Here is a 27631-nt window from a genome sequence, read left to right as displayed (position 1 = left end):
AACTTCAGAGTATGATCCTGAATGCACAAGTCTGAGTATCATTTTATTTTGTGTTACGTACTGGAATAAATGATGACCTGAAAATGCATGATTATAACTAAAATTGTGGAGCACGAGCCACGTGCAAAGAAAGTAATCACTTGGACAGAAGCAGAACATTTCTAGATTCTGCGCAAGAGCCTAATGTTTGTCAGATGAGTAGGGGTTGTCACATTTCTAGACTAAAATATCGGGATACCCTTTCAAATGTAAAGTATATTAATACGTATATTGATATGTTTACGTGTTGTCGAAACAGAATTAATTTTTTAAAAAGGTCAAGATTCGACAAAAGTGAGTGTCACTGAGAAAATTATTCCTACATTGATGGCTAATAAGAGTAGCTTTCTTTAAATGTAGCACAAATAATAAAAAGTTATGTTTTGGAAGGAAACCGGAACATTTAGAGCCTGGGACAATTCTTGGGGAGACAAATTATGTAAATCTGGTACTGTCCTAATTTACAAGCATTAGAGGAGAATGTACGTGACAGAATGCAGAATTTGAGAAGGATTGTCTTCTGCCAATGTTGTAGCCTCTGAAATTACCAGAACAAGTGGAAAAGTGTTACGTATTACGTACAAAAAATAAATAGTCAACTTTCAAAGTTTTTAATATTTTCATTCAATTTGTGCTTTGTTTACACTCGAAAATTAATATATTGTAATATATTCTCTGGGAAAAGCTGTACTAATTCTATAAACTTTTCATTATTATTATTTTTTAAAAGTCTTTACAATCACGCCGAGCGCACAATAACTTACAACAAATATATAGTAGTCTATAAAATTATGAAAATAAATTAAGTTATTACAGTTAAATGACATAAACGTTTATAATAGCCGTCAAATTACGCAGTCTGCAGTTTGAGTTTCTCTTCTGGCTGTAGTTGGATCAATTGTTCTGTTTTCGTCCAAAGCTGATTCCGGAAGTTGGCATCTTCTGCTAGTTTATTCACTTGAGACATCTGCATAAAAGACGTAATGTCATTGAAACAGTTCGGCCATTGTTATTCCGAAAATGATTAACTAAAGGGTTGCGAATTCCATGAAAAAATTATGGATATCAGTAAAATATCTAAATTACAACTAAATTATAAGTAGTGTATGTGTCCCCGTTACGAAGAGGTAAACAATAATAGATAATCTACAAGTTTATGTTGGTGCATATAAAATGCATTTTAGTAAAACAAAACTTGGGAATTATTGTAGCAACGAATGACATAGTCTTTAGTGCCACAAAAGTTCGTTGTTTTTTATTTTCTCAAAAACTACACATGAGATTTTATTCTTAAGGATATGTCTTGTTCTGTTCATTCTATCGTCTGGTGTATGTCTTATATTTGGACACTATTTCAACAGAAGTTGAAATTTAAGAATTAGTAAAAATATTTGGTTATACCTCAATAGCCATTTTATGTACTGTCGTCTTTCTAGTGCCATAATGAAAAGCTTAAAAAGGTTATGTTTCAGTATCTGTTTTATCTTAATAACTGGCCTCAATTCTCGTACAGGATAAATTTTTAAGTTTACAAATTAATTTTTTTTTCTGTATTTTCTCGATACCTACGCATAACCTTTTACACTCAGGCATATAATTTTGTTTCTTGAATTTATCCTTTGGACATTTTTTGTTTCGTTAAACACTAATATTGTATAATTATTATTAGGACCAGAACTTAAAAATAAAGTTCGTTGCCAAATTAAAGACAACGTTAGGAATCATCTTAGACACGTTCAACAATGCTTACATCTGAATGATTCCTTCATGATTTTCTCCTGGAGATATTCCTGTGCTAAAAATTGATGAATTCTTAAATACGATATGATACTCTAACGATGTTCGAGTTACTATCTCTGTCATAATGTCTTATAACTATCTTTTGTTTAAACCAGAGAGCTTTACAAAATATCGACTGAAATCTCTATTTTGATGTTACAGAATGATCAGGTTGCAAATTATAGTTTATACAATTAATAAGAAGTAACAAAAACATATTTTCTATCTAAAGTACAGAAAATAAGCATCTATTACTAATTTGTTGAGGTAGCGAATGTGTAAGACAATGAAAAGATATCTTCAAAAGAAATACAGTGTAATTGCTATACATACATACATACAGTGGCTGATCTAACGGCCGGGGGGTCTATAGGGGCTCAGGTGTACACTGGAAAAAATGGGATTCAATCCTGCTTTACACTGGATAAAAACGACAAAACTATGGTTTAGCCCCTCCCTTGATCATATTCTGGATCCGCCACTGCATATATATATATATATTACGGTGAACCACTGAACCACTTAATCGTTAGGTATTGACCACAACCAAAAGTTCTTGTGTTTCTGATTATTTTCTGGCCACTAAGATGTTCAGTGGGCATTGTCTCTGTCAAAGAAACAATGACAGGACTTATCATTATAAAATTTTATTCCCTTTGAACAATTAGCAATTTGACTCTTTTACGTATCTTCTAGCGATTAATCTTCCGGTCTGTCTTAAATTCTCGTGGGTGCAGAAATTCGTTAAATGACTTTAATCGTGAAAACATTAAGCATTATAGGCCTTATTCCGAGTCGCTTTCAACGTTGTATTAAGATCCTGATTAACGCGTGATAGTAACACATACGTAAAGTTAACAATGATTCGAATCGAAAAAAGAAAAAAACTATAATTTTCTGTAGGATTGTCCAAATACAATATGAAAAATCAACATAACAGGATAGGACTCACTTAATCAAGCTCTTAATACAACGCTACAAACGACTCTGCATAAGGCCCAAAATAATTAGATTCATACTAAGTACTATAAATGTGAAATTTACAATACTTACCTCGCAGTCAACAAAATATTTTCCGGTGACAGTGTTCACCTCTTCATCTACAGCCAAGTAAATGGACGTTACTGCGCCTTCTCTCGGAGTCTGTAAAAAGCACACATACACATATTATGTATTAAGATCGGAAACCAACAAATGAGTGAGACTCAAATGGTTTACACACAACAGCACACACCTGCGTTTTGAATATTTGATACATGATACGATTTTACGGACTCCTTGCAGTGCGTTAGTTAATCCTCATTCATCATTGCCAAGACCATTCTGCTTAGTTGCACCCATGAAGGACGATGTCCCCTTTAGCGTATGGCTATTTGAGAATGCGTTTTTGATGCATTACCCCCCGCAGCAAACGCGACCTAGGTGGCTACTCGGTAATTTTAATTTCGCCAGAGTTATAAATCATACTAGGAACCAGTCAGGGTTTCCAGGTCTTTTTGCCAGGTCCAGGCCTATAATAGCAGAGTTCAAATACTCTGAACAAAGCATCTTGGAAGCAGCTATTTCTTGCTAAAATCTCCTTGTCTGACAACACGTCTTTCCTTTTTTTCTTCCTTTAGACATATTTTAAACAGCAAGCAGTCTATTGTTCCGAAACGCACCAAATACGCATACACATGAGCAATAAAAACGCTTTGCGAACGCTATGAATAGCCACGGTGTTAATGTCGTGCATCGAGCGTAGTCTTTTCCCTCCCTCTCGTCTTCTACTATCACAAAACTAATAATATAATTTCTTTTCAAATGACAATCCCAACAGTTTATTATCCTCTTTCCAACTATTTGTACTACTATTGTTCTCTCCACCAATACTTATTCTTACCTCTTATCATATCCCTAATAACTTACATTTGTTCTCAAATAATGCGTTAATAAGTTTCTCTTTTTAACTACTTTCAGCATAGCTCTTCTCTCCAGAAGTTTTGTTAACACCTCGTACTTCAAATAAAGGGTTCCCCCCGCATTCAGTACTAGCCAATGTAGCCTACAGGAGATGTAAAACTGTGCATATCCCTAGGTAGGTGGACTAGGATCTGAAACCTCTGTTTTATATATATATATATATATATATATATATATATATATATATATATATATATATATATATATATATATATATACCGGTTATGATTTAGTTGGTACTACTCCTAGGGTGCATCCATATGGATCGCTGATTTGAAAAACGTCAGAAGTCAATAATGTCAATAATGCCGTAAATCAATGATTTGTGATGTTTCTCAACTCATGGGTTGCTGCTCGATACTGCACGAACGATAAGCGTGACTTAACTTTACTGGTCAGAGGTCATGTAACTCGGTATTTGAGCATCTTTGTGGTCAGGAGGTTGTGAAGTGCTGACCCATAACTCATAGATGAACATAAATAATGAGTATGATCAGGTAGTGCATAGTGCTATTCCTGAGAGTACGATACTATAGCCATTTAGTAAGCTTGACTCGTATTTGGAAGTAGCTCAGTGGTAGATCGTTCACCTCTGGTGCGGTGGGGTATCTAGTTCAAACCCAGCTCACGCCAAGTGAACTGTGTGGTGGACAAACACCGTGGGTTTTCTCGAGGTTCTTCTGCTTCCTCTCACTTTCTTCAGTCCACCATTTCCTTCATTTTTCATCATTACCGTCTTCTTCTTAACCTAACCAGCATAACCACTGGACGTGAAACTTCAAGATATCATTTCGTTTCATTTTATAATTGAAAGATAATTTTTCTGGGTTTTTAATAGCAAGTATTACAACTTTGGATCAAACCTCAGACCATATGAGGAAACAGCACATGTGTTAGTGATTTGGCAAAGAAGTGCAGTATGATTAATTGAATCGAGATTAATATGGATTCTAGAAGGCGTGGAACTCAAACCGAAGACAGTCCGGACAGCATCTGGCAGTATTTTGAAGAACTAAGGCATTGTGTCCACTTATCCATTCATAATGACATAAAGTTTCCATTTTTGAAACTATTTCTTCAAGTGCACTTCAAAACCTTTAAAGATGTCATGTTAAAACTCACTCTTACAACTCAAATGAAACACTCTTCGGCTCCTGTATATTTTACTCTTCAGGATGCCTCAGAATAGAAAATTTGGTCTCCTTCGTGCCTGTAGGATCAATATTTCGAGGCAGACAGCACTATCCCTGATGGAAAACCCGTGTAGTTCGCTAAGCACTAGATTTATGTTTCATATTTCGTCGAGAAACTTAAGCTAGTTGTACCCTAAAACTCAAAGCGAAAAATCAAGGGAAAAGAGTTTACCTTGAATGCATGGATGAATTTCTGGAGAACTATTCTTTCAATGGGCAAAGAGTGTTTGAATATATTTGTATTGACGACCCCAGGATGGAGAGCATTGACTGTTACTCCTGGAGAAGAAAAAGAAAGTCATAACACATGATTATTATTATCTTACTACAAATTGCGAAGTGTATTTCCAAGTAAGTAAAAAAAAAGTATACATTGTACCAAAAGCAGGCGAAAAACATGATTCAAAAGCTGTAGAGAGCTATTACCTTAATTCAAGAATATATTTAATTTAACATATAGTGTTCGTCATATAATTTCCAATAGTTTTGTCAAATATAAATCTGCAGTCACATCTCAGTTGACTATTATATACTAAGATACCAAAAGCTTTTTATTTTGCACTACTGTCCTTCGTACTTCATAAATTATCTACCGTAAGTTGTATTGAAGGTTTCATAAGTAGTTTAAGAATTTTTGACAGCAAGAACATTTAGAGTGAAAACAGGTACATTTTTACATGTCGGAACATCAAAAAAGGAATACCACAAGGATTTTGCTTGGGACCCCAATTATGCTCAGTATTTGCTTATAAACAAATTAATAAATGACGTGAGTATCCTTATGTATGTTGATCATTTAAAATTATACAAAGTTATCAGAAATTATCAGAATTAAAGAACGGAAATTTGGCAATTGCAGTGAACGTCTATCGCCTATGCTTACTAAGCTGAAAGTAGTAGTGTAGCCAATTCAGTATACTCTTATTGTTAGGTTCTTGTTGAGTTTCACGACAAGAAAGCTCACGAACTGCACGCTCTTTGAAGTATCCACTTACCAGTTCCTTTTAACTTCTCTGCTAAGTCGATGGTAAACATGAGAAGGAATAGCTTGGAGTAAGCATACAAGGGGCTTCCTGCCCCTGCAGTGAGGAAATTTAACTTCTGCCAAATAGCTAGTTTATGAGCGCATGAACATACATTCACCACTCGGCTAGGAGACGATCGAATTAACAAATCTAGAAGAGAAATAATGTCAAAAAAGTTGAAGATAAATCAAAATATCGGATAGAAAAAAATATTAAAATATGTCATACGAATTCATAAATATAATACCTGTAATCTGAAGATGTGTAAAGTAATACTTGTACACATAATAATGTTCGAATAATCTGTTTTCAAATGGCATTAAAATTGTTTAAATACTGATAAAAATAAAGTAATATTTAATCATGTGTTGAGTCTCAATTCCTACATATTTCCATTTCACTTCAGTAATTCCGTTTCTGTGAGATAACAGTTTTAACACTGCATACACTAGTGTATCCGTCTAGTACTATAAAAACTTGCCATCTTTCCTAAATCATAATAAGGTATTGTCACATAATGAAATGAAATGAAATCTTTAAGTTTTACGTCCCACGGTTATGCCGGTTAGGCTAAAGGAGACGGTGATGATGAGAGATGAGGGAAATGGTGGAATGAAGAAAGTGGGAGGAAACGGGAGAACCCCGAGAAAACCCACGAGCACGGTGTTTGTCCACCACAAAGTTCACTTGGCGGTAGCTGGGATCGAACCCGGGACCCCAAGCACCAGAGGTGAACGCTCTACCACTGAGCCACCGCGCCCCCTTGTCACATAATGATTTTGTGTACATATATAATATAAGAGTTATTTACAACATGTGAACATAAATCTTTAACGGTACAAAAGGAGCTTCAGATAGAGATCTAAAGATGAGAATGATGATGTGGAAAAGGACTTGATTCCTTTATGCACTGAGGGCGCTACTTTACAATATCAGTGGAAGGATAGAAGGACATTATGAAGACTGCTACTTGTTGAATATATTTATGGATGTTGATTTAAGCCTCCATGAACAGTAATAAACAATCCATGTATTGGAAGGAAATACAGTGAGACCAATTAATTATTATGTTTTCACATTATGTTTGTTTCCTTTATTAGAAACTATGTAAAGCAAAGGAATGTAAAACTCGAATTCAACTTTATATCAACCTTGTATCACGATACACTGATGAATATTTTTGGTAATATTTTAGATGAATTTAAACTTTAAGTAAATATTGGATTACAGACAGGTGAAAGTTCTTAGGAAAACGAAACAATCATTAATTCACTCCACAGATGTAGGTGAAGATGTAGGAACCTGAGTTTAGAATTTTAGAGATAATTAAAGAAATTCTGAAATTTGATAAAAGTCATAAGCCAGTGTATATCAAGGTCACATTGCTTCGTTTACTTAACATTAGAAGAAAAGTGAGGGAATATGCGATGGTGGCGATATTTGATAGTCTTGTGTAATTCAATTATTTACTGGTTACCTCATAAGCATGTTGAAACAATGGGAAACTGTGTTTGAGGAAGAGAACCGCTAAAAGAACAGTGGAATTGTCTCACCTGTTAATAAATGTGTTAATAAAAATGGTCCGAAGTAGTTGGTGGCCATCGCTAGCAGCAATCCTTCTTTGGTTCTCCCGGTAGCAGCTCCGATGCCAGCGTTGTTTATCAAAATATCCAAACGGTCTTCGGACTCCAGAAAGTCTTTGGCAAAACGTCTAACGTTCTCCATGCTGCTTACGTCCAGATACTTAACAAACACCTTGTCATTGCCTGTTGCCTTTATTATTTCATCTGCAATAAAACAAAAGGTGGATGAAGTTAAGAAAAAATAAATGAAGGCCAATATAGTGGACTTCCAAAAGTCATTTCTTAGTATTCCATTCCTTTCTCAAAGACTCCAATTTGTTATTTCAAGTAATACGTATATATGGAGTGAAAGAACTTCATTTATGTTAATTTCGTTTACCTGCTGGGGGGGGGCGTGGTGGCTCAGTGGTAGAACGTTTACCTCCGGTGCTTGGGGTCCCTGGTTCGATCCCAGGTTGCGCCGTGGACTCTGTGGCGGACAAACACCGTGCTCGTGGGTTTTCTCGGGGTTCTCCCGTTTCCTCCCACTTTCTTCATTCCACCATTTCACTCATCTCTCATTATCACCGTCTCTTTTAGCCTCACTGGCATAATCGTGGGACGTAAAACTTCATTTCATTTCATTTTTTCATTTACCTGCTGAATTTTTAAAATGAAATGAAATCTTTCAGTCTAACGTCCCACGATTATGTCCTTCAGGCTAAGGGAGATAATGATTAAAGCAAGTGAATGATCATAGAAGAATTTGTGGAATGAGAAAGTGGGAGGAAGCGAGATTATCCTGAGAAAACCTAACAAAGAACAGACATGAACGTGTCATCCGGACATCCAAATCAAACCTAGTCCATTTGGTAAACATAACAAAGATATGTTCATGCACAAAAAATTAGGTGCCATGGACAACGGAGTAAGTCCCTGGGGCCCATTAACCCTGTTAGTATAAAGAAAATCATAGAGTCACAGTGAAGTAGCTATTGCATCAACACTGTTTATTGGAAAGTCATGATTTACAGTTCATTCTCTTCAGCTTGAAACAAGCTTTCTAGAGGTGCTATGTATTGGAGCCCATAACGTACTTGAACAGGGAAAACTGGGAGAATGTAGGGAAAATTGCCTCCAGAAATCCCTCCCATCAAATTTGCACTACTCTGGAGTGGCCCCGGGTAAAAGTACACAGTCCAAATGTATTTCGAAAAATACTATAGGGGATAAGAAATGTGTGTACCAAGTTTTGCATTGATAGACAGAATAGGTATGAGGGAAAATCGTGTATTGGTATATCATCCCTTCATATCATGCGTTTCCCTCATATCTATTCCTTCTATCAATACAATACTTGGTGCACACATTTCTTATCCCCTATAGTATTTACCGAGATACATTTGGATTGTGTGCTTTTAACCGAGGCCACTCCAAAAAGGTAGAAAGTTGATGGAAAGGATTTCTGGTGGAAATTTTTCCAACATTCTCCCAATTTTCCCTGTTAACGTACGTTGTGGGTGCCAATACATAGCACTTCTGGAAAGCATTTTTCATGCTGAAGAGAATGAACTATATAAACCATGATTTTCTAATGGACAGTGTTAATGCATGTTTATTTCGTTCACTTCCGGCTCTGCTTCCATATTTATTTTTAAATTCATATTTTAACCCTTTAAATGCCACAATGTGTTAGCAAAAACTATATCCCTTGGGCCAAAACCTAATTTTGATTTAACTTATTTTATTTTGACCGATTCTGCGTACTGCATGTGTATAATCTGCGAAAACAAAGAAAGTGTGAAGCATCCATAAGTGCCACGCGGCACAAATTTATAGAAACAGTGAGGCATAGCGTTGATGCCTTATAGAGGTAGAATTACAAATTCTACCACATTTAAAGGAATTGAAATCTCCAGGGAAAGAATGTGTTACGTCTAATATTTCGTATTTTGAAATGCCAATACCACAATACAGATCAATAGTGTAGTTTTAGAAGCTTCTATTGCACAAAATGTTTGCTAATAATGTATCGTTTGTGAGCAAGAAACGATAACTAGAATATGCGTTAGGGGGATGGTGTAAAAAGCTCACTCGCTCTCTGTAAAAATAGATAAATGTCTCGTAGTATTTTTGTGACCTGAATTTTTCAATTGCGAAATATCAATAGGTTTGTTTCGAGTTATAATAGAACCCTACCAGCTGGTCTAGTGGTTAGCGCTCTCGCGTTTAATCAAGGTGAGAGAGCACTTGAACGCATGATGGTAGTTCGGATTCCACCTTTAACTGTAGCTTCATGTCTCATATAGCTCCGATGCTAAAAAAGGGAGCATGAACTTCTACGAACAATGACTTTACTTAGAACACAAGTTAACAATACTCATTTACTGGTAGGTGGGAGAACATATTTTTAACTTCCCACTTTAATCACACATTCGTTTCCTTTAGCCTAAAGGGCAGAAACGTGGGATGTTAAACTAAAATAATCAGCAAATAATTTCCGGGTCTCTTTATGTGCAGAGTGGGAATTGCAGAAAAGTTCTGGGAAGGTACAGGAAGAAGTGGAGTAATAGCATTTGCGAAAGACAACATTAAAGCTACCATTATGCATCAATAAGTTCATTAATTATTGACATAGAAATGCATTTATACATGAATACAGTAACACAGCCATCTGATTTTATCTTTCCTATAAGCAATATGCAATTACTTAATCTCTTTTTACTTGCAACACTGCTTCATCCCTGGAAATACAGTATTCCTCTACCTTGTATATTGCTAACTTGAAATTAATGAATACCTTTTTACATGAAGCTCATTCTTCTAGAGGAAAATACCTTTAGTCTTTGCTATACCAAGAGTCAGTGGCGTATTTATGGGGGGGGGGCTTCCGGGCTTAAGCCCTCCCCAGAAATCTTACCTACTATAGTAAAGTATATGGAATATCTTGCAGAATTTTCACATTTCCAGGCAACTTCCCCCCCCCCCGAAAGTTAGCAAAGCCCCCCCGAAACAAAATCGTAAATACGCCACTGCCAAGGGTTGAAGTTTATCTACCAAAGTAGTGGGGAAAGGGACATAAATTATAATAAGTATATAAGGTTCTGCCTTTTCTTTTATCGTCTCTGATTAACGACAAACATAAAGTTATTATAGCAGTGTACAAGGGCTGAAGTGGGATTTTTATTGAAATGTAAACTTTACGCAATTTCAAGTAATCTAACTTAGGACTATCAAACTTTGGCTTATAACCTATTGTTCTAATATTTTTTTAATCTACTGATTTTATTTGTTTCCACAAAATTCACATTCAACAGTGCTTTTCCTCAACTGTATGTATATAATCTGCTATATAGCAACAACATCTTATAATTATTCAAAAATAATCTGTAATGAACAGGGGTAACTAATTCACTAAACCATAGCTTATTTCTTCATATAAACTAAACAATAATTAGTTTATTTATAAGCATACTAAGGTTTCCGAATTCTTCTTACAATAATCAAGTAGAGTACTTTGGGGCAATATGCGCAGTTTTTGACATTGGGCCTTCTAAAATTGTAACTATCAGACCAAGAAAAACGAAAACTTAGGGGAATATACTTACATCTTTCTGCTACCTACGAATGTGAAATATGTTTGTCAACTCAGCTTAGTAGAGAAAATAATGGAGTTAAAAGTGACCCTTCCAAAACGGGCATATTGCCCCAATATCGGGGTAAAAAGCACATATAGGGAAAATTTGCGCACATCTGCATTAAAAAATATGTTTGGAACTCTTCTCTGCTTTATTGATAGATTCATATAAATATGAGTAGAAATAAATGTTAACAATACTAATGTACTATTGCTATACAATATCTACGCCTTGAGCAATTAGTAGTCTAGGCAGAATTATGGAACATTGTTCTTAATACCTAATCCAAATCATTAACGCACCGTAGGACCTACACATTAAAAAAATTAGCATATCTAAATGTTTGCATTGAAAATATTTGTAAGTACTGCAATAATTATGGACACACCTGTACAACATGCACTGTGTGTAGATTAAACATACCTTATATAGTGTAAATATATGCCTACATAGCCTAGTTAAGGTTCTAATGTACTGCACTTCAGAAACAAGTCACATTAGTTTTCCCGTTTGGACATCAAAAATTATATATGGAAGTGATTTTAACAGTTGTCACAAGTTAATAATACATTGTTTCTTACGTTTTCTTTCTTACGCATTTTTCATGATACCACTTGAAACAACTCATACACTTAACCCAATCACCCATGTTGGTTGCTTCACTTGCATAGTAATACCCGTTACAGACAGCACAAAAATTGTTGGGATCTGCCATCATCTTACGTGTGTGAGGTTTGAGTAACTCATTTCGGCTGCAAACAATTCCTACAGTTTCCTTTACACGCACATTGCGTTTAAACTTCTTGTTTTGGGCACATGATAGACTTGTAATCTTTCGTTTCTTCTTGTTGAGAATTTCGATATGTTGCGGGGTTGTTAGACATGTTGCACTTCTGGTAGACGTAGTGCGTGTAGCCTCTTGACGGGTAGGAACAGGCATGGTATTTTGAAATGACGTAGTTTGATCCCTACTTTTATCACCACCATGCACTTTTGCTGCAGCAATTCGTTCACTTCGTGAAGCAGTTCCTTGTATTCCTTCAGATTGTCTGCAAGTACTGGTTGAAGGTTCTGCCGAAGTGTCGCCTGGGATTGTATCCACCCGGAACGCACTAATTGGTATGGTATCAGGGTTTAATGGATAAATTCCACATGTGCGGAAACCATTCACTGCTGAACCCAGAGTAGCAGCTTTGCCCTACGCTGCAGCAAAAAGAGATCCAAAAACAAATTTACTTATCTTCCTTCCTCTATTCTGCCGAATGAAGCTGAACATTGTTCATTCCAATAGTGCTTTAATGGCCGATATATTGCTCTGTCAAGGGGTTGTAGCCAGTGTGTAGTATGGCTTGGAAGGCACAATAGAACTATTTGAATATCTTCACAGAATTGAATTGCTTCAATGTTATTGTAGTGTGTTGTGTGACCATCTAATAACAGCAGAAATCTTTTTTGAGACTTGTGATGCTGAAAATGTTGTAACCAGAGCATAAATGTTTGCTCTGTCATGTATCCTGAATCAGTCATAGCAACTGCGGAGCCTGGTGGTAGCCCATCCTGAAATTTTTCTCTCATGCTAACACCCTTAAAAATGATAAAGGACGGAACGTAAACCCCTGAAGCACTCATACATCCCATTACAGTACTGTTTCCCTCTTCTCACTCGTAGTTAATGCATGCACCGATTTTTTGCCTTTAGCCGCCAACACTTTTCCCGGTTTAAATATCATTTGCAAACCCGTCTCGTTACAGTTGAAAATATGTGATGGAGGCAAACGATTACCTCTAGGGTTTTCCATTTGTTCATCGAGGAGTTTGAAAAACTTGTCACATTCAGCTTTATTCAAAGAAGCTGAACGTGCGAAAGAGAGGGGTTGAGCCTTTCGAACACTAACAACATTGTTCCGTTGCAGCAACCCATACAACCAATCATATCCTGCAGTTTCAGTGCGCGAACAAAATGGGTGTTTCAGTCCATTATTCTCTGCATATTGATATGCATTTTTTCGAGTGTCAGCTATAGTTAGTGGAAAACCCTTTGATTCCAACTGCAATAAATGTATTACTAAGTCCTTCTCCGCTGAACCAAGTATTATGGGTCTTCCTAATTTTGGTCTATACATAACGTCTCTATTGAACGCTTTCAGGAAACCCTCTGAAATCATCACTGATCACGACGTGCAGTTACAGTTACAATCGTGCAGCTATACAGTTGAAGCCCCCCCCCCCCCCACAAAATTGTTACGCTTTTATCACATCATACAAAATGAAACATTAACGTTTGGGGTAATTTGCACATATGTGCATTTTATCTTTAGATATATATGCGCATTTACCCCCAAAGTGTAAATTATACTACCACTGGCAACCCTTAATTACAGATAAACTCGGCGGCCATTATGCTGAGTACGGACAAGCACGAATACCTCATGCTTCCATTCCACCTTGGAATCCTGTTCTAATAGGAATAGATTGTTGTTTGTAACTATATCTATAGTATCTCAAACCATATGAAAATAAATTTTATACACTCAAAGGATTATTTATCTACGAAAACTGCGTTTCTTCTTGCGGTACGATTCTTCCCTCCTGTGCTCTCGAGACATACAACTCAACTTGCTCAGTCTTGCCAGGCAGCCAAGAAACCTTGCCCTGTGCATTTTTTCAGTATGTGCAATTTACCCAGAACCACTCTATAAAGGGAGACCAACTTTTCTTCTTAAATATTTTCATTTAAAATTTCATATGAACGAACTTTGGAGGTAATTGTCGCCCTACTTGGTAAAAGAAGGGTTAATAACTCTTATTAAATTAATTTTTTCTCTTTTTTTCAACTATACAAGTATTGCTTTTGTTTTATGAATGGTTTCAATCTGTTTCAAAGCTTCAGTGAGTTTTTCTATCGGGGGCAGCGATAAGGTCAAGCAACCCCCCATGTAGACTATGACGAGAACCATTAAATTTAGAAACCCCTTCAAGCAAAAAAAAAACTCGATTTGCATGGCTTGAATTTAGTTTAGCAACGGCAAGAGCAAAACGAAATTCATTGTCATTGCTTCAAATGACGAGTTGTGGCACCTCAAAGATAAATTATAGGGTGGCAGAAACTCAGAGGCGGATCTAGAAAGTAAAAACTAGGGGCAGGGGGCAACCAGAACTTAAACTATGATAGGTAAGCTATGAGTTTACTATAAATTTTCAAAAATATATAAATAATAGTTTCAATTATTTTTGACACTCAAAAAATTTGGAGGGGTCTAAGCCTCCCGGCCCCGCGTTAGATCCGCCTCTGCGAAAGCCATCAACAGAAAGGACATTTTCTAAATTTAATTAAAGACTTTAATACCTTATTAGGCTTAATGACTACTCACCCCGAGCTTCAATGGCTTCATCCATGTAAAGGCAAGCCAGAATTACTTTGGCACCTCTTTTTGCTAAGTCCATCGCCGTCTCCTTACCTATACCTGTAACAAATTATTTCACCATTAATAACGCTTGAATTCTTGCTAGTCTCAACAGCCCTTTTACACTCGAAGAAATTTTATTCTTTTTAATAGAGATACAAGACGACGCTATACAGTGATGACGCCAGAGAAGGGGGCAAGGGAGCGAGCGCCCCCCTTAGTACCTACTTCTGCCCCCCTGACTGCCCCTCCCAGACTCCTACAATCTTTAAACATTCTATATGTAGTATTTTATATCAGTCTCATAACCAATCTCATTGTCAAATTGTAGTCTACTGTCCATGCATTTACTATGTGGCAGATTAGTCCTCAAGCTTTCTTCTTTGAGCGTCTGGGTATGCACGCATATTTCTGTTTTCTAATTTATCGCCTTTTGAGGTAAATTTTAGTTATACTTCTTTCTTATGATTTTTAATTATTGTACCTAGCGAACAACAGTAGATTTGGTCGACTTGTATTCTTCTCATTGGATCAACTTCGATTGTAAACAAAAGAAAGGTAAAACCAGTTACGTAACTTGTTTGTATTTATCCAGGTTTGAAGTTTTCAGTTTCATATTTTGTTTTATTTAAAACTTCTTTTTTCTGAAACATTATTCTCGACTTACAATATTCAGAGGATGTGGTTATAACAGCTTAGTTTGCAACTACCAGGGCTTAATTTTTTGAAGGGGATAAAAAGAGTTGTGTTTTCCCTTCCTGCAAATGATAATAATAAATTTATGGAATTAAATTGATTCCCAATAAAACGTATTGTCAGAGTGCTGATCTTTAGTTAGTAATTGGTTTATACTAGTGCTCCCTTACTTATTTTGTTTCAAAGTACTGACGTGATGTCTACCATATTGACTAGGAACTGCTGAAAAATTCGTAGCCCAACCCAGAAGAAGTGCACGTGGAATGGTGAAGTTTTACTTCTTCTACACTTGCCCCGCGAGTCAATATACTACCCAGTGCTCCAGTTTTTGCAGAAAAGTTAAAAAATCTGAAGATTTCGTCGCACCGCTGTTCGTAGCACTACCCCTATCAGATCTAAAATGGCGTCCTTTCAAGTGTTATTTAAGTTTGGGAAATAAGCTAATAGTTAGACGGAGCTAAATCTGCGGAATAAGAATAATGATCTAGACATTGAAATCCTAGATTATGCAATGTTAGTTGTGTTCGCAGGGGCTTGATGGACAGGTGTATTCTCCAGAAGGAACATGTAGCGCCCCAGAGGGCCCTAATCCCTGGCAGGCTACGGCTAAGTCTGACGCTCAGTGCCGGAGCACCGAGTTAATAGATGTGTGAAAGGGGTCGCCACCTGTGAACTGCTTGGAACACAGGAAAGAAGTAAGCAAAACACCAAAGACAGGGTAAACCTGCATCTAAACGATCTAATAGAAGCATAACACAACTATACAACGGTAAACGAATCCAACCTATGCGAGACTGCCACCTGTACACTCTACGAGTGCACAGAGAACAGCCCTTTCCTTGTGCCGTGATTTCTTTACCTGAGAATAAAACAAGGAAAACTCAACTATTAAAAATACACCTGTAAGGTTTGGTTTTTCAAATATAAAATTATGATTAAATGGGTGGTAATATTTATTTGACTGAGTAAATATTCACATGTGAGATTAATCAATACTTATAATACACGTGTAAATGGAATGACTAGGTTTTCTGACATTGAGATTGAAATCAAACAACATAAAGTTTCTGTAACTCTTAAACCTACACAGTCATGAGACTAATTAAACTTATATTGAATAAAATAAAAAGAAAATGAAAATAAAGATTAAAAAAACATATTACGTGGATAATAAATACACCCAGGATATACACTACAAGCAAAATATTATGTTAATAAGTTCACCATGGATTTAGTACTTATTTAGTACAAAATAGCTCGAGCAATTTAACTTTAGTAACCACGACTAGTCGGGTGGACATAGAATTGAGTGAGGCATAAGTATAAACAAACATCATACACCACTAAATTATTACTAAAAGGCTAATAAACCCCTTTTCAAGAGAAACATCATGTTATATTGGGATTGTTTATAGCAGACGTTGCCAAGACGAACAATCGATCCTGAAGGAGTAGGATTATTTAAGGTGGACAAGTTGGACAGACATAGCTCTAAAACATTGTAACAAGTCACGCCAATTGACATTGTAACATACCATAATAATATAGACATTGGGACATAACTAATTAAAAAAAAACATGTAGTCAATTTGCAGTGGAACACTACTGCGGCTAAGACACCTTTAGGCAGAGACTAAGAAGAAAGAACTAGAACGAGAACAGTATGACTCCTACAAAGAGTTAAATCAGTTGTAACACAACCATGACAACCAAAGAGGACAACACTCTTGACCAACTTGTGCTACGTGGCCAAGCAAACTTTAAACGGTGGAGACGTGCTCGTGGCTTAACCATAATGATCTTGAAGGATAGTTATAAGCTATGCATTTCATCTTATTCATAAACTGCTTCTGAAGTAACTAAGACTTCTGATAAATACAACTGATTACCTGCAAACCAACATTTTAATAGTGCACTGGCAAATCCACAAGAGGGTGCGATATGTACACATTACGTCGATAAATCACTGAAAGAGAAGACAAATTCTGTGCGAAGCAGAATTATTAGCCGGCTGCGAAGGCGGGCTCTTATCACATGGGGTACTTACCCTTATGGCAGGCGTTGGATAAATATGACATACTATCATTTTTCAAATACACTTTCTACACAAGTGAGAAACATTTCCAAAAGAACACTGACTACACAAGACACACGAATTACTACGTCACTCACACACGTAACATTGAAGCTTGGATAAATTGCCCAATCACTATCGCTGGGTTGATCCTCTGGATTATTCAGCACTGGAGTCTGATTGTAGGAATACATCCTCATTTCAAATGACCCTTCCCCGGGCAGAGAGAAGATGGTGGGGCATCAATTTCCTGGATGACAATGGTCAGTCCCGATGATACGGTGATGGTACACCGATTTAAGATTGTAAACCTGAGTGAACTATATGAATAGCACGAACGTTGGGTTATCACCACAACCTTAAGACTGGTTGCTTTACCAAGATACTGAAGAAGCGCTTGAGCAAAACACGCACAAGTAAACTTCCTGGCTTGGAACTCTACACCTCTAAAGTACAAGATTCTACTCCATTTACAGGACTTATTGTTGCATGCTCACCTTTGCACATAGCAAACGAAAATAATTGCTCAGATTGACTACAAGGTTACAAGAGCTTGGACTGCTGTGCAATAAATTCAAGATTATCATAAAGATGCGATAGTCACTTAACCATACGGACTGATCACTTGGTTTGCTGCGTTGGCTGCTTCCTGGAATACACTCACAGAAGGCTAGTTTGCCCTTGATGGGTTGACAATACGATCTTGGAACTTCCATGGTAGGTAACTGAACCGATGCAACGTGATAATGCAGATGGAAAAGATGATCAAACATTGCGTTGCTTCATTGCCGACGTGGATAGGTTGGGGGCCCCGCTACCAAGAGCTTAGCTGTGCATAATAAGATTTAGTTTAAGCCACAAACTAAATATGTGCGCTAATACTGGCAGAGTGACAAAGCCACTCCCTAAAACTGCACACTATATATGTAAATTTGCTTCTACGAAACTATTGAAGATAACTTGAGAAATTCGCCGACTCACGTGGTAGGCTAAGGCAGGAACCTGTTTCCCAACTTCATCCAAATATTGCTGCTATTCAAACTAGTTGCACAAACTGGCTGTGAGGAATCGTTCCCTATATTGCAAAGTGAACTAAAACCACTTTGGATACTCGGATGACCACTAATAAACAAGATTTATCGAAAATATGTCGGCAGGCGAAAATTACTATCACCCATTACGTTTTCATTTTTCTGGCTGAGTACCCAGAATCCTTTGCGCGCACCCGCGAACATGATGTTTCAACAGGGTTGCCAAATACAAATGGTTACAAGAAGTATATTGTAAGTTATACTAGTAATACAATTGTAAATAAGTTATAAAGGGGCGTTACAAACAGAATTCCTTTCTTTTCATTTTCCGTGGCGTTGAACATGGAATTTTTCTTTCAGTTTTGTAAGTAATGTAGAGATTCTGGATTCAATATCTGACCGTTGCGGAGGTAGTCTATAAGTACGACTCCATACTTATCCCAGAAGAATGTTGCAAACAGTTTCTCAACCTATATCTGTGTCTTGAACTTCTTGGGGCGATGGAGAAATGAGTGCTACTACTCCATTGATTATTGTTTCGATTCCGGATCATAGTGGTACAACCACATTTCATCTATGGGTACTATTCGTCAGCGATGTTGATCAGCATTACGATCAAATTGGAAGAAGACTTCTCTTAATGCCGTCACTCTTTTATTCTCCTGACACATTTTTTGGGAACCCATTATGTCGAGAACTTGAGCATACTCAAGCCATTCTGAATTATGCCACCGACGAGTTCCAAAAAAAATGCCCAGAATCTCTGACACAAGTTTTGCTGAGAAGGTAAAAACTGAGAAAGCGGGGTGCAGCCAGACCTCAGACTATAATAACTATATTGTGAGTTTACTATACACTTTACAAACTATATAAATAATAGCTTAAATTATTTTTGTCACTCAGAAACTGGGGGGGGGGGTCTAGGCTCTCCGGCCCCGGGCTATATCCACCACTGGCTGAAATGCTGCAATTTTCAAGAATAATGTCACAAATTGCATCCGTGATTTCGGGAAGAGACATTGCTTTTAATCATCCTGGATGTAATGCATAATTTGTTGAGAAATCGCCACGTTTATGCTAAGCTATTTACTTCTTCACTACTGTATAGAACGGAGGAGAGTCACGCGGTGTTTCACTGATTTTCTAATTCAATATACTTCGGTGACTTTCCTTGGTGGAACAAAAATGTTATAACAGTTACGATCTGGATGTTCGTGAAATTATCCGTTTGGGCACACATAATCACTTCAGAGGCCTGAGAGACAATAAGAATTTAATTATTAATATGAAAATTTGTATTTGTACATACAGAGATATGTTTTTCTAAACTACGTTTTCATTTTTCTACCTAGTACCTACACTCCTTCTGGATTGCACTACGACATTTTTAGCAGCTCCTGGTAAATTCTCTCTCTCTCTCTCTATATATATATATATATATATATATATATATATATATATATATATATATATATATATATAGAGAGAGAGAGAGAGAGAGAGAGAGAGAGACGTAGCATTGTAGTACTAGATGCATGTATTACTTGTAGCATACGCGAAAGTAATTCAATTTATGTTTAGGCTTCAAAAGTTTCATTGAAAAATATTTCATGTGCAGACGTTACTTATTTGTTAGTTACAAATTTTACTTGAAATAACTTTAATTTATAATCATATAGGTCTAATATAAAAAACAGCAACGAAATTACACAATGTCGTAAAATAAAATAAGTAAAATAACACACAGTAAAATAAGTCAAACGTAATAAATATGTCATTTTTGGTATGGCAAATAGCCACCCCCCGAAAATGTATCTGCCCCTCCTTTGCCCCCTAAGAACTTAAAGCTAGCGTCGTCACTGACGCTATATCGGAGAAAGCGTCTACAGATGCGCTGCGCTTAATAAGAAAAGTGCGTCTAGAGAACCAATATTCTGGATCTGTGGCTAAGATTTTCTTTTACTCTTTGTTCAAAGCGCAGAGACGCGCCCCCATAAAAATAAACATCTTTTCCCAACTCCATAGTTATTTTCCGTTTTACAGATTGCAATCTTATCTTTGTGATTTAGAGCTAGGATTAGAGGCAGTCCTACTTTCTTAAGGGTCATTCCATGTCAAATCACCTAATTTTAAAACATGACAGTGCTTCAATGTCTCAGATTATCTTCAAATTTGTTTCATGCATTAATACCAATGAAATTATGCTAAATTAATGTTTTCCGATTTTATGGATCAGAAATGAGCCGGGGAGAAATTTTGGAAAAATGTAAATTTTGCTTCAATTTCACTTTTTGGCACTCAGCATCATGGAACTAAAATTAGCATAACTTCCTTATTTTGGAAGTTATTGGGCTTATACAGATGTCAAATGAAAGCTTAATTTTTGCTCTTTCAGTAGATCTTAAGTAACCTTGCAAAAAATTACACTGTCAAACATTAATGGGCATACAAATCAAATTTTAGGGTTTTTACAAATTGTGCCGTTGCTCAAAAGTTACAACTATGAAACTTTTGAAACTTTTTTGTTCATTCATCTTAACACGTACATGGTATGGCTACAAAATAAAGAGGGTGTTTCTTTTTTTTTGTAATTATTATTTTTTATGTATGGAAACATACAGTTTTAAGTTTTGTTACAAATTGTATCATTGCTCGTAAGTTACAACTATGAAACTTTTGAAACTTTTCTAATAGAATCATCTTAGCACATACATGATATGGTTAAAAAATAAAAAGAGTGCTTTTGGTATGTTTGTAATTATTACTTTGTTTTGGAAATATACAGTTTAAGTTTTGTTACAAATTGTGTCATTGCTCGTAAGTTACAACTATGACACTCTTGAAGCTTCTTTTTATAGAATCATTTTGTCACATCATGATATGGTTAAAAAAATTAAAAAAAGGTGCCTTTAGTATTTTTGCAATTATTATTATTATTATTATTATTATTATTATTATTATTATTATTATTATTATTATTATTATTATTATTATTATTATTATTTGTTTTTAAACGTACAGAAATATACAGATTTACTGTTGTTAATATATTATGCCTTTTCTCTGAAGTAGTGATGGCCAGTTCCGGAATTTTTACTTTCCGAATTCCGAAAAGTAAAATCAGAAAAATTTCGGAAATCAAAAATATTCCGGAAAGTGAAATTTCGATTTCGAAAAATTTTGGCCATCCCTACTCTGAAGTGACAACTGTCACACTTTAAAACTTTTTCAAATAATTATCTTAGTAAATATTAGGTATGCTTAAAAATAAAACTGGTGTAATTGTGTAGTTTTCGTATTACCATATTATATTTTTATACTTTAACTATGACTTTCAACATTTTTCCAAATTGTACCATCGCTTACAACTATCAAACTTTTGTAACTTTTTATAGGGTTAGTTTGCATTTACTAGGCATGATTAAATAACAAAAAGGGATACCTTTTCTTGTAATAATCTTGCGGTTTTGTGAATGGAAAATATAGGCCTAGCAATGTAAGGGGTTGAAAGAAAATAAGTCATATTTCTTATGACCTATTACAAACTCTATCAACAGAAATAAGAAATAATAGGCTAATGTACATAGATGAAAACAATAAACATACATACAAGTAATATTTCTTAAATTACATAGATTTACATACAAAATGTTGTGTCCTATATTTCACAGCTCATTCTTTTCATTGATGATATGATGTCTTCTTTTAACTTTGCTTTCAGTTGCGTAAGTCCGGGCTGATTGGCTTGCAAGAGATGAAACAGGAACTTCCCAGATGATATTTTCAAAAGGTATCCAACAAAAGTCTTCATTTTCTGGCCAGTAGAATATAGAAGGCCCAGAGCGATTCATGAATTGCACTTTGACGTACATAACTAATAATTATAAAGATACCAAGAGCACCCTTTTTATACTTTAACTGTATGTGCTAAAATTATCCTATAAAAAAGGTTTCAAAAGTTTCGCAGTTGGAAGTTACGACTGCACAATTTGAAATCAAACTTAAAACTGTATATTTCCGTACATGTAAAATACAACAACAACAACAATAATAATAATAATAATAATAATAATAATAATAATAATAATAATAATAATAATAATAATAATAATAATAATAATAATAATAATAATAATAAGAAGAAGAAGAAGAAGAAGAAGAAATACAAAAAAAAAACATTTTACTTTTTAACCATATCATGTATGGGTTAAGATAATTCTATTTAAAAAGTTTCAAAAGATTCATAGTTGTAACTTACAAGCAATGACACAATTTGTAACAAAACTTAAAACTTTATATTTCCATACATGTAAAATACAAAATAATAATAATAATAATAATAATAATAATAATAATAATAATAATAATAATAATAATAATAATAATAATAATAATAATAATAATAATAATTACAAACATACTAAAAGCACTCTTTTTATTTTTTAACCATATCATGTATTTCTAAGATGATTCTATTAAAAACTTTCAAAAGTTTCATAGTTGTAACTTGAGCAACGGCACAATTTGTAAAAACCCTAAAATTTGATTTGTATGCTCATTAATGTTTGACAGTGTAATTTTTTGCAAGGTTACTTAAGATCTACTGAAAGTGCAAAAATGAAGCTTTCATTTGACACCTGGATGAGCCCAATAATTTCAAAAATAAGGAAGTTATGGTAATTTAGACCCATGATGCTGAGTGCCAAATAGTGAAGTTGAAGCAAAATTCACATTTTTCAAAAATTTCTCTCCGTCCCATTTCTCATCCAAAAAGTTGGAAAAAAAAATAATTTAGCATAATTTCATTGGTATTTATGTATGAAAAGAAAATTGAAGAGAATCTGAGACATTGAAGCACAGTGCTCTAGGTGATTTGACATGGAATGACCCTTAACAATGATATTTAAATATCTAACGACAAGAAGCATAGCAAAATCCAGTGTATAAACAAAATACACTAATTTACTATACCTTTCTTCATATCATGGATCTAAATACTTTATATGTCATTCGTAGCCAAGAATAACAGATTCTATAGCAAAGGCCATTAATGGAACTCAACGTGATACTAAAACGTATCCCATCAAAGATTATAATAAAGATTATAATGTAAAACTAACTAACTAACTAGCTCTATAAACTATGGAACTCGAAGGTTCAATGCCGAGTTCACAAAAGCTTTCCATCGACTTCTATCCTTAGCCAACTGGGTCCAGTTTTTACTCTGTATTCCTATTTCTGCTAGATCCATCTTAATATTGTCCTCCCATCTGCGCCTAGCTCTTCCTAATGGACGTTTCCCGATTGATCTTCCAGTTAAGACTGAAAGCTTTCGTACTTTCTTCCATTTTGGCTATATGGCTGCCTGTCCGCATGAGTCTCCTAGACTTGATGAACCTAACAATATTTGGTAAACCGTATAAGTTATGTACTGCCTCGTTATGAAGATTTCTGCCATTCCCCCTTCTCGTTCCTTTTGGGTCCGAATATTCGTCTCAGGATCTTGTTCTCAAATACTTTCAGTCTACGTTCTTCTCTCGGAATAAAACTATTATTATCTCTTAAAGTCTAATTTTAAATATGTTTCAATTAATCTTTTCACAGTTCCACATAACGTTTAATTAGAACTACAAAAAATATATTATAATTCGGTGTCAAAAGCATATGAATTAAATTGTGCATTGCTGTTAAGACTTAATATAGATAGATAATTGTTTCATTTTGATGACTAGGATAAGGAAATTCATTTACCCAAACACCGAAACACAGCAATTCAATTGCGATTGCATCTTATAAACGATTCCATTGACAATTTATGGCAAGAACATAGTTGATTTGTCTATACTATTACATAAAAGAGTAGAAGTGACTGACACATCATTACCTACACCGTACTACTAAATGAAATAGCTATAATGCCTTTTTGGTGCCGAAAGCAGGGCATAAGGAAGTAATTTTGGAAATAGCGTTGTATAAAAGTAACCAAGAAAGTTTTCTCGCTCTTTCACCCATCACCTTCGAACATCGGTATGTCACCTAAGACATATCTGGAAGATCAAAATAGTCCCCATCAGCATCGACGACCTTCTGCCAACGTTCTGAAGGACAATGGTTTCCATCACGTTAGAACTTGGTGGGCCGTGAAGCGAAGAAGGTATCAAGTGCATTTTGCAACTCTACTAGACATTTGAACTGGCATCCTCTAAGGTGATCGTCCAAGGAATGGAACAGGTGATAATCGGATGGTGCGATGTCCGGGAACTATGTTGGATGTAACAGTGTTTCCCGTCCAATTCGTAGAATGGTGTCCCAGGTCATCCTACCACGTGGAGCTTAGCGTTGTCCTGTAACAGGATGACCCATTTACGATTTAGAACTCCTGGCTCCAGAGGTTTGAGTTTTTCTTGAACACGGTTAAACTGCTGACACGACACAAGTTGCATTGATGCTCTGACCACCTGGTAGTAGTTTGCGATGCACTGCCGCGAGCAGTCCACCAAACATACAGGAGGACTTTCTGGTGCAGTGCTGGTTTCGGCTGTTTTGGAACTGGTTCATGAGATACTAACTAATGATGACGGTGCCGTGAAGATTCGTACAGGACTTACTTTTAATCACATGTCAACACCTTGTTTAGAAATGACTCCTTCCTTAGACGAGACAGCAAAGAAAGACAAGTGTCTGCTCGCGTTGCCTTCTGTCAAGGAGTCAAATCATGTGGAACCCATCGACCCAACTTGTAGTGGTTCTTGAGTTGATGGAGTTGCTGCCGAATGGTTTCTCTACTCACACAGAATTGTAGTCCCAGTTCCTCACATGTCTGGCCACTGTTCATCTGAATTCCTGCCTGAAGATCATCATTTTGTACGTGCGTTGGTCTTCCGGCACGTGATGCGTCTTCGAGTGTTTCGTTACCGTCTTTAAACTTGTTAAACATCGCTGCACTGTTCACATAGTTACGACACCTCACCAAAGGAGTGGCATATCTTTCGCCAGGCTTCAGCAGAGTTTGACCCCAGTTTGAACTCGTACAACATGCACGTCCTCATGACGCTTTATGGCGTTCCCATGTTCATTTTGTCCTTACGCAAGTTCACGTTGTAACTGAACTGCCACTACCAGGTAGTATGTTGGATATATCTACACCAACAACTGCTCTTCGCCTTGTCTCCATTTGCATTAAACTCACTGTGTGAGATCCAATGGAACACTGACCTCCACAAAAAGCGACAGAACTTTCTTGGTTATCTTTATATATCCTAAAAAGGGTAAGAAAGGTTTATTATTATTATTATTATTATTATTATTATTATTATTATTATTATTATTATTATTATTATTATTATTATTATTATTATTATTTGGAACACTAATGTATTTCATGAATTATTGAAATTAGAGGATGACACTTGGGATATAAATTCTTCTTTAAAAATAAAGAAAACCATACTTCAGCGTTTCTGAAAATTTGGCCAATAACAGTGGAAGTAAAAGGAATGCAAATATTTTGCCCAGAATAGAGTACCACATCAATCCCTTGTATTAGGAAGATGAAACTCGGCACAAAAGTCCGTCATTAAAAATTAAAGTGTCACTTGTCGCACTTTTTTTTAGCATTCCCATTTGAAGGAAAAAAAGGCATTTTCTGTTTCTCTCTGTCTATCTCCTTTGAAAGCGAGGTTGTCCGTTATTTGTGATCACATCACGGGAAGATGGCTGAAGACTTTGAAATAAAGTTTGCAACGCACTTAGTACCTTCCTCCAGCTAGGCTTCAATCATCTCTTTGAGTGAAGAGTTTATGAGTTTATCTTAAAGGAGTATGGGTTCAAAACTAATGGGGAAAAACTACTCACGTGCTTATGAGCTCATTAAATTAGAAAGATAAAACTGTATTATAAATAAGTGGACACGTGAGCCATTTTTTTTAAAGTTTTAAGGACTAGGGGTAATTTGTAGACTACATTCTTTTGGCAAAATTTGAATCGATGTTGTCTGTTGTAAGTAATTACATCACGGAGAGCGGATTACCAGCTTGTAATGGATTTTAGAACATATTTAGTACTTACATCAAGGGTTTTATTATATGCAATAACGGTCATATCCTAAAGCGAAAAGAAAATTAAAAATATAAGCCAAAATTCAATATTTTATGGGTTTCTATAATTACACTTTCATTGAAATGTTTATCCTAAGGGGGGGGGGAAGGAGATTCAAATATTTTCTATAAACCTATCTTTCCTGTGCGAAGAACGGGCATTTCAGCTAGTAACATTATATTTTATTTGATTTGACCGTATGGATGAAGTCATGAATTTTACTAGTGTTGTGGAGAAGTGAATAAGCCAACGTAGGCTTTATTTGATCCAAATGAATAACGATCAAATTATAATGGAGGAGCAACATGCTCAGCATGGAATAAGCAAATGTTGATAGTGCACACGTAGTTGTTTATTGGTTGCCGGGATGCAGCAAAGTGTGAGGTGACAGAGCATCGCGTTGGAAGCGACTACACTCTATGCAATTTGACGATAAACTCGGAAGGGTAAATAATAATAATAATAATAATAATAATAATAATAATAATAATAATAATAATAATAATAATAATAATAATAATAATAATAATAATAATAATAATAATAATACTCAGGTGAATTTTGAAATATACTATCAGAATTTCAGTCAATAGCCATATTTTTTGTTTTGTTTTTTCTTCTCTTGAAAATATTTGGGATTTACTGTATTTCTCTGCTCTCTGAGATACTGAGCTACAGTTAGTTGCTACTACAATACTTTACCTGTGGCTCCTCCTGTGATGAGAACAGTCTTCCCATCAAGTCTTTTGTCGTAGCGATACTTGACTCGAACTGCCATTACTTTTATAGTTTCCTCCACCAGCATCCACGTTTCCATCATGATCCACAAGATGGTTCTCCAGGTCGTCTTAGGGCTCAACATTTGTCTGCTGAAACATCAAAATATTACCTCTTCAACTATTGTCTACTTCAACCATTTTCAATTTAGTAGTTTTTATAGATCTCGGAAGACGTACTAGACTATATGCATTATCGGGACAACGGCGCATGCAACTCACCCAACTGAGTCGAGGATGGTCCTCTTCGGCGCAGCACGATAAGCATGGAAAGACATGTTTAAAGAAGTGTCTACTACATTTTTTCACTATGGTGAATGTACATACAATCGGCTTCCTTAAAGATGCCTGATAG

At 35.7% G+C, this 27631-nt stretch overlaps 2 protein-coding genes across 3 annotated transcripts in view; one reads left to right on the top strand and one right to left on the bottom strand.

Moving 5' to 3' along the window:
- Positions 1–27631, top strand: part of LOC145666933 (retinol dehydrogenase 12-like) — a 325956-nt gene that overhangs the window by 207812 nt on the left and 90513 nt on the right. The gene's annotated exons all lie outside the window — the stretch shown is intronic.
- Positions 871–27340, bottom strand: LOC145665853 (retinol dehydrogenase 11-like). Its single transcript, XM_081732966.1, has 7 exons — positions 27203–27340; positions 14570–14662; positions 7552–7785; positions 5969–6148; positions 5146–5252; positions 2872–2961; positions 871–1006 (listed from the first exon to the last, which is right to left on the bottom strand). The coding sequence occupies exons 1-7, from the start codon at positions 27318–27320 to the stop codon at positions 890–892; spliced, it is 939 nt and encodes a 312-aa protein (XP_081589092.1). The 5' UTR covers positions 27321–27340; the 3' UTR covers positions 871–889.

Source organism: Thermobia domestica, chromosome 12, assembly GCF_964235325.1.
Source record: "Thermobia domestica chromosome 12, izTheDome1.hap1.1, whole genome shotgun sequence".
Taxonomy (NCBI): Eukaryota; Metazoa; Arthropoda; class Insecta; order Zygentoma; family Lepismatidae; genus Thermobia; species Thermobia domestica.
Note: the sequence above shows the minus strand (reverse complement) of the source record. Positions and strands in the feature narration are given on the sequence as shown.

Coding starts and splice junctions, on each gene's coding strand:
- LOC145665853 (XM_081732966.1), bottom strand. CDS start 27,320: ATGATGGAAACGTGGATGCTGGTGGAGGAAACTATAAAAGTAATGGCA. Junction 7,786..14,569: donor TGAAGCCATTGAAGCTCGGG/GTGAGTAGTCAT, acceptor GTTTTATTGCAG/ATGAAATAATAAAGGCAACA. Junction 1,007..2,871: donor AATATTTTGTTGACTGCGAG/GTAAGTATTGTA, acceptor TCTTTTATGCAG/ATGTCTCAAGTGAATAAACT.